This window comes from Balaenoptera ricei, chromosome 10 (assembly GCF_028023285.1).
Source record: "Balaenoptera ricei isolate mBalRic1 chromosome 10, mBalRic1.hap2, whole genome shotgun sequence".
NCBI lineage: Eukaryota > Metazoa > Chordata > Mammalia > Artiodactyla > Balaenopteridae > Balaenoptera > Balaenoptera ricei.
In genome coordinates, this window is record NC_082648.1 from 13,110,920 (window position 1) to 13,123,015 (window position 12,096).

General features: G+C 39.3%; 1 protein-coding gene across 2 annotated transcripts in view; it reads left to right on the forward strand.

The window, feature by feature from the left end:
- DERA (deoxyribose-phosphate aldolase) overlaps positions 1-12,096 on the forward strand; it is a 119,624-nt gene that overhangs the window by 61,158 nt on the left and 46,370 nt on the right. For both annotated transcript variants that reach the window (XM_059934508.1, XM_059934507.1), the window contains one exon: positions 8,641-8,769. In XM_059934508.1, coding sequence (XP_059790491.1) covers positions 8,641-8,769 — 129 coding nt within the window. The remainder of the gene's footprint in view (positions 1-8,640; positions 8,770-12,096) is intronic.

Below are 12,096 nucleotides of genomic sequence, written 5' to 3' on the forward strand. Positions count from 1 at the left end.
TTTGATAGGAATAACACTGAACTTTTGCTCTGTTCTTCTCAGTGCATTATTTCAGGAGTCCCAAGATGTTGATTTGTCCCATTATTGATGATGTTACTTTTTTACTTGGCTAATATAGTTTCTGCCGAGTTTCTCCATTGTAAAATTAATAAGTATTTTGTATTTTAATAGGTAATTAACATCCATTATGAATGGAGATATTTTGAGACTATGTTAATATCCTGTTCCTTATCTAACTTGTACTCAGTTGTTTTAGTGTTCATTGATAATTCTTCAGTTATTACTCCGATAGTTGCCAAATGGTGATTTTCTAATTCCATCATTTCTTCTATACTTATTAGTTAGCATTACCTTCACCTCCCTCCCTTTCTTCCTCTCTGTAAGAACTCATGGGTGCCTATTTTACTCAGTTGGTTATAATCCATTACTATCATTATTTATTTTGGTACTCAAATTGTCCCAGATTTGGAAAGTGACAGCTGCTTCAAACTGGCTCCTCTGTCCTTTTGACATGTTTCCGTTTTTCTCTAAGACCTTCCTTGTAATTCTTATAAAAGATATTTCTGGCTTATTTTCAGCTTTCTCTGCCCCAGGCTTGGAATCAGCCATTTTCTCAAGGAGCTCTGCTTCCTTTTATCGAAGACTGGTATTTAGAAACCAAGATCTGGGTGCTAGGTGTACTCATTGCTACAGTGTTGTTGTTTCTAGGCCTTCTCAGTGGAAAGCTCTACAAAATATGTGAATGTATACAATACACATACAGACACGCATACATCTGTCTGTATCTATCTGTCTATCTATCTGTCTTAGAAACATGAGTTCACGTGGATAACTTCCATTACAAGCCAACAGCACATGGTTTATTCTTGCCCTCTCCTTTTCTATATTTATGCCTCTTTTTCTTGTCAGTGAGAAATTTTCCTCCCATTTTCATCAGTATAGTTACTTATTTGCTCAATTCCCTTGTATGTAACAATCTCTTGACCGTGCAGGCTGTCTCCCTGGCCCAGCACTGCATACTCAGGCTGGTTGTGCTTACCAAGTTTTCCAGAATTCTCAACCCTCACTGGTAAGAGCGTCCCTCAATGTGTAGAAAACGCTTTGAGAATTTTTGAAGGAAGATGCTTTGAAAACTTGGAGGATTCTTAATTCTTTTGGGTAATGATTCCTAATGAGGAATTTTTTGGAAGGAGATCTCTTGCACTTATTACTTCACTTGTAATTTCCTCCACATGTATAGTCCTGTAGCAATTATATAAATCTACATCCTGCTGCTGTCCTTTCCTGCAAATGTAGGAGGAAACCCACCCATTAGTTTTTCCATTGTTTTGCTTATTCATATTGTAAGGAAAGTGAGAGTTGAGTATGGTAAAGGACATTATGACTTGAGATTGACTAGGTTACATTTCAGCCATCAGGTTGCTTTGATGCACATATGGCATTTATCTAGTTTCCAGGGTGACTATTACTGCAGTGTCAGGTGCTCATAACTACCTGTGCTTCTTGTGGCTTCCATGGTTTGTGTTGGAGTGAAACGGTTTATTTATTTATTTTTTTTGTAAGATCTGTAAATTCTAAGTATATTTTTATAAGTATTAGGACAGTACTTGCTTTGATTTGTTTTTTAAAGTTATTTTTGGATTTCAGAAACTACATAAGGAAAAATATAGAAAACTAGTATGGAATAATTAAATGCTTAGCAAATGCCTGGTACTCTTCTAGCTACATGTATTCTTTTATTTAATCTTCCCCAAAATATGTGAGCAAACTGAAGCCCCCTAAGTAATTTAGGCTTAGAAAAATTGTAATTCCTACAAGTTTACATGACTAGCAAGTAGCCAAAACTGTCTTATACCAGCAGTCTCTGCTATCCAAAGGAGCATGGGCTCTGAGTTAAGACAAACAAAGCTAAAAGAAGTTTGTGATATAGTAAACTAGACTTCTGTTCTAGTGCCCCAAAGAGGTCGTATCTTATGTTCTTTAGGAAACGTAGCTCATGGTGTCCTCTGCTTTTACCAGTCCCTTTGTGCTCTGAACGTGATACGCACTCAGCAGAAACTGTAACAGTATCACCGCCACTACCAGCAGCAGGAGAACAAGTGACTGACATTCCCTGATTGTTAACTAGGTGCTGGATACTGTCCTTGGAACTTTTAATGTATAGTAACCTATTTAATGCTCGAAATAACTCCACAAAATATGTGAACCTCTCTTATCCCCATTTTATAGATGAGAAAACCAAGGCAACGGTTAAATAATTTTGTGCAGATCAAACAACAACGTAGTTTAGAGCTAGGATCTGAATCCAGCCGTCGGAGCACCCACACTGTTGCCCACTACACCATACTTCCCCAGTCTTCTGTATGTGTTATACTGGAGTCGTGGGTTAAAAACTAATGAAAACAATTCTGATTAAGCTGAAAAGGGATTTGTTAGGAGGATGTAGAGTAGCTCACTGAATCAGTGGGAAGCCTGGAGAACCAGGCTTAGAAAACAAGCAGGACCATGAAAGAGTAGGGAGCCGAGAATAAGCCAGCTGTGCCACAGGAAGAGGCTGCTTACAGGGCCACTGCTGGTGTTGCTTCCACCGGCCAGCACGGGTACCATGCTGCTGGCTGGTGGCCTCTGGACTCTTGGATCTGCTGCCATTGCTGATGCTGCAGTACTGAGGAAAATCCCTAACTGTTCTTCATCTTTGCATCACTCAGTAAGATTCAAAGGACCAAGGAGAAGCATTCATTTGATGGAGCCCAGGCAACGCTTTAAAAAGGCCAGACTTGGTGTGTGCTTCTTGATGTAACTGTCCTGGTATACTCTGGGCAGAATGGTGACAGAAACAACCACTTTCCCAATGTTGATTTTTAAAGATTTAAGTTATTTGCTCAGAAAACCTTGATCCTGTTATGTGGTGAAATAGGTCAGTAAAATGATTTGAGGAGTTGGCAGTTAAAGAATCAGAAGGCACTAGTCCCATATTTGTTAAATCCAGTTAAGCTTGAAGTGACCATTTTTGGTTAATTCTGTTTGGATCATGGATTAAAAAGCGTAAACTCCAGGTGGCTGATAATTGAGTCATAAAATACATCTGGCTTTTCTGGTTAATTTTAACTGTAGGTGAAGAAATTCACTGGGTCAAAAAGTAATATGTTTTAGAAAAAGGCTGGTGGTAATTTTGTTCATAAACATGCTCAGGATCAATGTTTTAAGAATTTTGCTATACAGGCCAAAGTTCACTTTAACAAATGCTGTGATAAAATATTTTCAAGCCTTATCTGATGGCTCACTGGTTGTAAGCACTAATCCGTATAACAAAATTTCGGTGCAGTACAAAGAGTTGGCTGGGTCAGGCCATGCAGCATGATTTGACTTTTATCACACAACACTTAGTAAAAATTCATTTTACTAGAATTCTGAGCTTAATGATTAAACTTTTTGAGTGCTTACAGTAAGACAGGCAATGTGTGAAGTACTGTATATATATCTTCTCTTTTAATCCTCATATAACCCTATAAAGTAAATATTGTTACTGACACTTTAAGGATGGAAGTGAGGCTGAGAGAAATAACTTGCCTGAGGTCACACAGGAAGTGACAGAGTTGGGTTTTAAATCCACATTTGTTTCACTCTTAAGCTTGCTTTTGATGGCAACATTGTACTAGGAAGAAAAATCATTAATTAAATCATAAGTTAACTGCAGATTAGCCTTCTTCTTTTCTTTTTTAAAATTTTTAAATTTTATTTATTTTTTTGTACAGCAGGTTCTTATTAGTCATCCATTTTATACACATCAGTGTATACATGTCAATCCCAATCGCCCAATTCATCACACCGCCACCACCCTCAACCCCCGCCGCTTTCCCCCCTTAGTGTCCATACGTTTGTTCTCTACATCTGTCTCTCAATTTCTGCCCTGCAAACCGGTTCATCTGTACCATTTTTCTAGGTTCCACATATATGCGTTAATATACGATATTTGTTTTTCTCTTTCTGACTTACTTCACTCTGTATGACAGTCTCTAGATCCATCCACGTCTCAACAAATGACCCAATTTCGTTCCTTTTTATGGCTGAGTAATACTCCATTGTATATATGTACCACATCTTCTTTATCCCTTTGTCTGTTGATGGGCATTTAGGTTGCTCCCATGACCTGGCTATTGTAAATAGTGCTGCAGTGACCATTGGGGTGCATGTGTCTTTTTGAATTATGGTTTTCTCTGGGCATATGCCCAGTAGTGGGATTGCTGGATCATATGGTAATTCTATTTTTAGTTTTTTAAGGAACCTCCATACTGTTCTCCATAGTGGCTGTATCAATTCACATTCCCACCAGCAGTGCAAGAGGGTTCCCTTTTCTCCACACCCTCTCCAGCATTTGTTGTTTGTAGATTTTCTGATGAAGCCCATTCTAACTGGTGTGAGGTGATACCTCATTGTAGTTTTGATTTTCATTTCTCTAATAATTAGTGATGTTGAGCAGCTTTTCATGTGCTTCTTGGCCATCTGTATGTCTTCTTTGAATAAGTGTCTATTTAGGTCTTCTGCCCATTTTTGGATTGGCTTGTTTGTTTTATTAATATTGAGCTGCATGAGTTGTTTATATATTTTGGAGATTAATCCTTTGTCCGTTGATTCATTTGCAAATATTTTCTCCCATTCTGAGGGTTGTCTTTTCATCTTGTTTTTGGTTTCCTTTGAGGAGCAAAAGCTTTTAAGTTTCATTAGGTTCCATTTGTTTATTTTTGTTTTTATTTTCATTACTCTAGGAGGTGGATCAAAAAAGATCTTGCTGTGATTTATGTCATAGAGTGTTCTTCCTATATTTTCCTCTGAGAGTTTTATAGTGTCCTGTCTTACATTTAGGTCTCTAATCCATTCTGAGTTTATTTTTGTGTATAGTGTTAGGGAGTGTTCTAATTTCATTCTTTTACATGTAGCTGTCCAGTTTTCCCAGCAACACTTATTGAAGAGACTGTCTTTTCTCCATTGTATATCCTTGGCTCCTTTGTCATAGATTAGTTGACCATAGGTGTGTGGGTTTAACTCTGGGCTTTCTATCTTGTTCCATTGATCAATGTTTCTGTTTTTGTGCCAGTACCATATTGTCTTGATTACTGTAGCTTTATAGTATAGTCTGAAGTCAGGGGTCTGATTCCTCCAACTCTGTTTTTTTCCCTCAAGACTGCTTTGGCTATTCGGGGTCTTTTGTGTCTCCATACAAATTTAAAAATTTTTTGTTCTAGTTCTGTAAAAAATGCCATTGGTAATTTGATAGGTATTGCATTGAATCTGTAGATTGCTTTGGGTAGTATAGTCATTTTCACAATATTGATTCTTCCAATCCTAGAACATGGTATATCTCTCCATCTGTTGGTATCATCTTTAATTTCTTTCATCAGTGTCTTATAGTTTTCTGCATACAGGTCTTTTGTCTCCCTAGGTAGGTTTATTCCTAGGTATTTTATTCTTTTTGTTGCAGTGGTAAATGGGAGTGTTTCCTTAATTTCTCTTTCAGATTTTTCATCATTAGTGTATAGGAATGCAAGAGATTTCTGTGCATTAATTTTGTATCCTGCAGCTTTACCAAATTCATTGATTAGCTCTAGTAGTTTTCTGGTGGCATCTTTAGGATTCTCTATGTAAAGTATCATGTCATCTGCAAACAGTGACAGTTTTACTTCTTCTTTTCCAATTTGTATTCCTTTTATTTCTTTTATTTTATTTTTTTTGGCTGTGTTGGGTCTTTGTTGCTGCACGTGGGCTTTCTCTAGTTGCGGCGAGCGGGGACTACTCTTTGTTGTGGTGCGCGGGCTTCTCATCACAGTGGCTTCTCTTGTTGCGGAACACGGGCTCTAGGCATGCGGGTTTCAGTAGTTGTGGCATGTGGGCTCTACAGCGCAGACTCAGTAGTTGCGGCGCACGGGCTTAGTTGCTCTGCAGCATGTGGGATCTTCCTGGACCAGGGCTCGAACCTGTGTCCCCTGCATTGGCAGGTGGATTCTTAACCACTACGCCACCCCGGAAGCCCTCCTTTTATTTCTTTTTCTTCTCTGATTGCCGTGGCTAGGACTTCCAAAACTATGTTGAATAATAGTGGTGAGAGTGTACATCCTTGTCTTGTTCCTAATCTTAGAGGAAATGCTTTCAGTTTTTCAGCATTGAGAATGATGTTTGCTGTGGGTTTGTCGTATATGGCCTTTATTATGTTGAGGTAGTTTCCCTCTATGCCCACTTTCTGGAGAGTTTTTATCACAGATGGGTGTTGAATTTTGTCAAAAGCTTTTTCTGCATCTATTGAGATGATCATATGGTTTTTATTCTTCAGTTTGTTAATATGGTGTATCACATTGATTGATTTGCATATATTGAAGAATCCTTGCATCCCTGGGATAAATCCCACTTGATCATGGTGTACAATCCTTTTAATGTGTTGTTGGATTCTGTTTGGTAGTATTTTGTTGAGGATTTTTGCATCTATATTCATCCGTGATATTGGTCTGTAATTTTCTTTTTTTGTAGTATCTTTGTCTGGTTTTGGTATCAGGGTGGCCTCATAGAATGAGTTTGGGAGTGTTCCTTCCTCTGCAGTTTTTTGGAAGAGCTTGAGAAGGATGGGTGTTAGCTCTTCTCCAAATGTTCGATAGAATTCGCCTGTGAAGCCATCTGGTCCTGGACTTTTGTTTGTTGGAAGATTTTTAATCACAGTTTCAATTTCATTACTTGTGATTGGTCTGTTCATATTTTCTATTTCTTCCTGGTTCAGTCTCGGAAGGTTGTGCATTTCTAAGAATGTGTCCATTTCTTCCAGGTTGTCCATTTTATTGGCGTAGAGTTGCTTGTAGTAGTCTCTTAGGATGCTTTGTATTTCTGCGGTGTCGTAACTTCTCCTTTTTCATTTCTAATTTATCAATTTGAGTCCTCTCCCTCTTTTTCTTGATGAGTCTGGCTAATGGTTTATCAATTGTGTTTATCTTCTCAAAGAACCAGCTTTTAGTTTTATTGATCTTTGCTATTGTTTTCTTTGTTTCTATTTCATTTATTTCTGCTCTGATCTTTATGATTTCTTTCCTTCTGGTAACTTTGGGTTTTGTTTGTTCTTCTTTCTCTAGCTCCTTTAGGTGTAAGGTTAGATTGTTTATTTGAGATTTTTCTTGTGTCTTGAGGTAGGCTTTTATAGCTATAAACTTCCCTCTTAGAACTGCTTTTGCTGCATCCCATAGGTTTTGGGTTGTCGAGTTTTCATTGTCATTTGTTTCTAGTTATTTTTTGATTTCCTTGAATTTTTTTTTTTTTTCTTCTGGCCACACAGCACAGCATGTGGGATCTTAGTTCCCCGACCAGGGATCAAATCCCTGTCCTCTGCCGTGGAAGCACAGAGGCTTAACCATTGGACCACCAGTGAAGTCCCTAGCCTTCTTGAATTTTTAGATCAAGAGATTTCCTTGTCATTAGTTCTTAGAGGACATTCTTTTTTTAGATTTGGTAACTCAGTAAATGTCATTCCATCCAAGATTTATGCTCTGAGTTAAAAGAGTATAAATTGTTATTGCTACACAGTCTTTGGCTGTTTATACCATTCTCACATATTGTCATATTGGATGTGTGGGTAAGATGATTTTATCATAGTTTACGTGGGACACACAGGGTAAGGTGGGAGGTGTGGCATCTCAGATCGTCTCTAATACTCAAAACTACTGATTATTAGGGATTTGTGAAAATATTCAATTCTTTCTTAAAAAGCCTGTGGGTACCTCTTGGAGGCAATGAACACTGGACTTTACTGTGCATCTTGTAATAGAATCCTTGCCTTTATTTGTGTTCAGTTTTCACTGTCGAGGTTCAGGTTAAGTTCAAGTTTTCTAGGATTGAGAAGACAAGTTTTGTTTATCTTGTTATGACTTTCATGGTTTGACTGAGTTTGCTGACTTGAGACTAATTTTTTTTTTTTTTAATCCAGCTGCTTTCAGAGTGCTATATGGAGTTCTAGAAAGCCAAATGTGCTACTGGGGTCAGGGGTTAATAGATTCAAAGCTGCATCTCTGGATTCCTCTACAGCTGGATTTGTGTACATACATCCATCACTACCTGGCCAGGCTTAACACTTTATAGTCCGATATATAGACACATACCCTGGCAGATAGTGGGGCAAGCTCTTATGTCTTTATTACCATTAGCAGAGCTCTCAGGAAAGGCCTGCTTTATATTCCAACAAGAGAACTTATTTTGTGTGAATGTGAGAATAAATAAGGACCTGAGGATTTTTTTCTTTAGTTTGCAAAGTAGCATACCCCTGTATATCTGGTAGATGGATTTCTTTTTTATTCTAAGTAACCATCATATGGAACCGGTAAAAACTATTTGTAATTTGCATGTCATTATAATGATATTTTAAAAGCTCCATGGCTCAGGACCTTGGGCCAGGGCATAGAAAGTTTCATGGTAGCAAACTAAGCATTCCTTGTAACAGGATGTGAACTGCAACAGAATGCTTGAGGCGATATTAAATTGGGGTGATTTTTAGAAAGTGACAAATGGTTTATGTTTCCTAAATCTGAGATGGGTTCTACCAGCTCTGAATGGCTGCCAAGTTATGTTATCACTTGCCTGCTTTGTAACTGCCTCAATTATTTCCTTCCCCAGCCCTGTATGATGAGATTCGTCAGTTTCGCAAGGCCTGTGGGGAGGCTCATCTCAAAACCATCTTAGCAACAGGAGAACTTGGATCTCTTACGAATGTCTATAAAGCCAGTATGATAGCAATGATGGCAGGTAAGCCAGGTTTTATATTGAAATGATGGTATATATTGATGTTTTTAGAAGAAATAAGTGAGTCAGAGCATTTGGCTATTAACTGAAAGTGCTAACCACTTGGAGTTTGTTTTGGTGGGGGGGTCAGATACTTTATGAATACATGTGCAGTGGGAAATGGTCGCAAACTTGGCTTTCTTCCACATTTTTTGGTGGCATTTCATCACTGCACTATCCTTGTAAGGCAGTAGATGGCTCTCTTGTTAGTGAATTGCCTTCTGCGTTATTCTTTGATTATTCATTCATCAACATATGTTAGACAGGAATTTCTTTAACTGACTTATTCCTCTCTGTGAATTTAGGGTTTGATTTTTCTCAGAGATCCATATCCATACTGTCTAAGGCAGCCTGTGCTTTGTTTGTGTTCATTTTTTCTTCTTAAATTTAGGGCAGTGTCATTGTTTTTTATATTTTGAAATGTAGCTTGACTTTATCTTTACAAACAGCATGTCTAGCCAGTCATAAGCCCAAGGTTGAAACTTGGGAGTCATGCTGGATTGGTTTTTCTCACCTTCATATGAATCAGTGAACGAGTCTTGAGAGTTCTACTTTTTTACCGTACCTAATACGTCCTTGCTCCATTCTGTGTGCTGCTCTCTTAGACCACAGTCATTCCCCACATGGATCACTTCAGCGGTCTCCTAACTAGTTTTCCCTGTCTCTACTTTTGTCCCCTTTCAATCTGTTCTCCACACTGTTGCCAGAATCATCTCTTTAAAATGCCAATTTGGTTGTTGGTACTGCTTGCTGAAAATCCTTCAGCGGCTCCCCTTCATTTTCAAGATACAATATAAATTCCTTCAGCCCGACTTTAAAAAAGGACCTTCCCAGGGAATTCCCTGGTGGTCCAGTGGTTAGGACTCCACACGTCCACTGCAAGGGGCCCAGGTTCGATCCCTGGTCGGGGAACTAAGATCCTGCAAGACGTGTGGCACGGCCAAAAAAATAAAAATAAAAATAAAAAAGGTCTTTCTCAAGACCCTGCCTGTGCCTCTGCCATCGCCTCATTTTCCCTGCATACCATATGCTCCAGCTCTATGGAATTATTACCCGCTGTGGTCTGCACATGGCACCGTACAATCCTTTGGAATCTTTGTACCTGCTGTGTCCCTGCCTGGAATGCCTTTTGCCCAAATAACTCTTGAACATCTTTAGATTCAGCATAGTTGTCACTCTTTCGAGGATATTTCCCCAATACTGCTTCCTCCCCCACCACTTGGTTTATTATCCCCTCTGCATGCCCTCATAGTGTTCTGTTAAAACGTCTATCAGATAACTTATCATACTATGCTGTGACTCAGTATTGGACTTTTAGGTGCCCTACTAGTGGCTCCATGTTTGGAAGATACGTGACTCTTCAGGTCTTAAATCTGGGCCTTTGTTGTGGTCACCCTCTAGATTTTTCTACTCGTGCACTTTTTGAAGACTCAAACGAAGCATCGTTCCCTGGAACTCTACTGAAAGTCAGCCAACTAGGCATTAATGAAGCTGTTACTCTGGTCACTGCTGCTGTATCCAAAAGATCTCTGCCCTGCTTGTTTCATTTAGAGCGAAATCTCTGAAAACCCAAGGATAGGGAAGAGTGGAACACTTTAAAGAGTGGGACATCAGTTATGTTGGCGTTTCAAAGGCCCCCAGTAATAGAAGATGCTGCAACTCTCAGGAACCTGGGCAAGGCCCATTGGAGTCTTAGGTAGACCAGGAGCCTCCCTTTTCGTGCTCCTCACCAGGACAAGGGAGTTAGCCCAGAATGCCGTGATCCAGGTCACAGTGAAAGTATATTCATTCTGGGCCGGCAGCCAACCCTGTCCTACTCACTGCACCTACTGCACAGATAGGAACATGGTATTAGGTCCCCATGCTTGGACACTTCTGTTCCATCCTCCACCCCACCCATCGCAGCCACAGACAGAAATGTGACTAGAAACACGCTCTCCCCTGTTCCTGTTGGCTTGTATCGTGTCCATGTCATTGTTTATCTCCTTCATTTCTTCATCTAATCAGTGTCTATTACTGTGAGTAATATAACTTTGTCTGTGAGGTGTTTTTACCAGATACTTTAGAATAATATTTCTTCACCTTCACACCAGCCCTGTAGTTGATGAAGAAACTTAAGATGGAGAGACTTGCCTAAGGTTCAAAGCTAATTGATCACATAAGTCATTATTTGAACCCAGGTCTTCTGGCTTCAGGTGTATTGCTTTTTCAGTTGTAACCCAGCTGTCTCCCAAGGCACTGTGCTAGATCTTACCATGAATTAAAGGCACATCTTTGTGAAGTATCATGCACTTCCTGGCCCACAGTTTATGCTTCCTATTTTGTTAAGAAGGTATATAACATAAACGAAGTATGTTTTGAAAGATTTTTTAAATTAAAAAAATTTATGGACTAAACTCATGTTTCATCCTATTTCTGTAGTATTTTTTAAAACTGTTATTGTTTTCTTCAAAATCAACTTCACTGAGGTAAATTTACATTCAATAAAGTTCAAGTGTTAAGTGTATGATATGATGAGTTTTGACAAGCTGTATATTCCATCATACCAGAAATATCCTTTGTTCTCCTTTGCAGTCAGTTCCACTCTTTTTTACCTTCTGCTCCAGGTGCAATAACTGATCTGATTTTATCACCATAGATTAGCTTTGCCAGTTTTGGAACATTATACTTATATAGTATGTACTCTTTTGTGCTTGTTCCCCTCCCCCACCCCCGAGGTAATAGCTGTGAGATCTATCACGTTGTTCTGTGTATAAGGAGTTTGCTTAGTGGCTTTTCATTGTACACATATATGAGTTGCTAAATTTTTTTTTTTTTTTAAGTATTTGTTTATTTATTTATTTATGGCTGTGTTGGGTCTTCGCTTCTGTGCGAGGGCTTTCTCTAGTTGTGGCAAGCGGGAGCCACTCTTCATCGCGTTGCGCGGGCCTCTCACTATCGCGGCCTCTCTTGTTGCGGAGCACAGGCCCCAGACGCGCAGGCTCAGTAATTGTGGCTCACGGGCCCAGCCGCTCCGCGGCATGTGGGATCCTCCCAGACCAGGGCTCGAACCCGTGTCCCCTGCATTGGCAGGCAGATTCTCAACCACTGCACCACCAGGGAAGCCCGAGTTGCTGAATTTATTGGTCTGAAGTGTTTGTAATATTCTCTTATTAGTCTGATGTCTGTAGGGTCTATGGTTATGTCTCCTTTTTTATTCCTGATATTGGTCATTTTTGTTTTCTGTTGTTGTTATTGTTGTTGTTCTTTGTTTTGTTTTGGTAGAAAATAGAGTCTTGCTAGGGGTCTGCC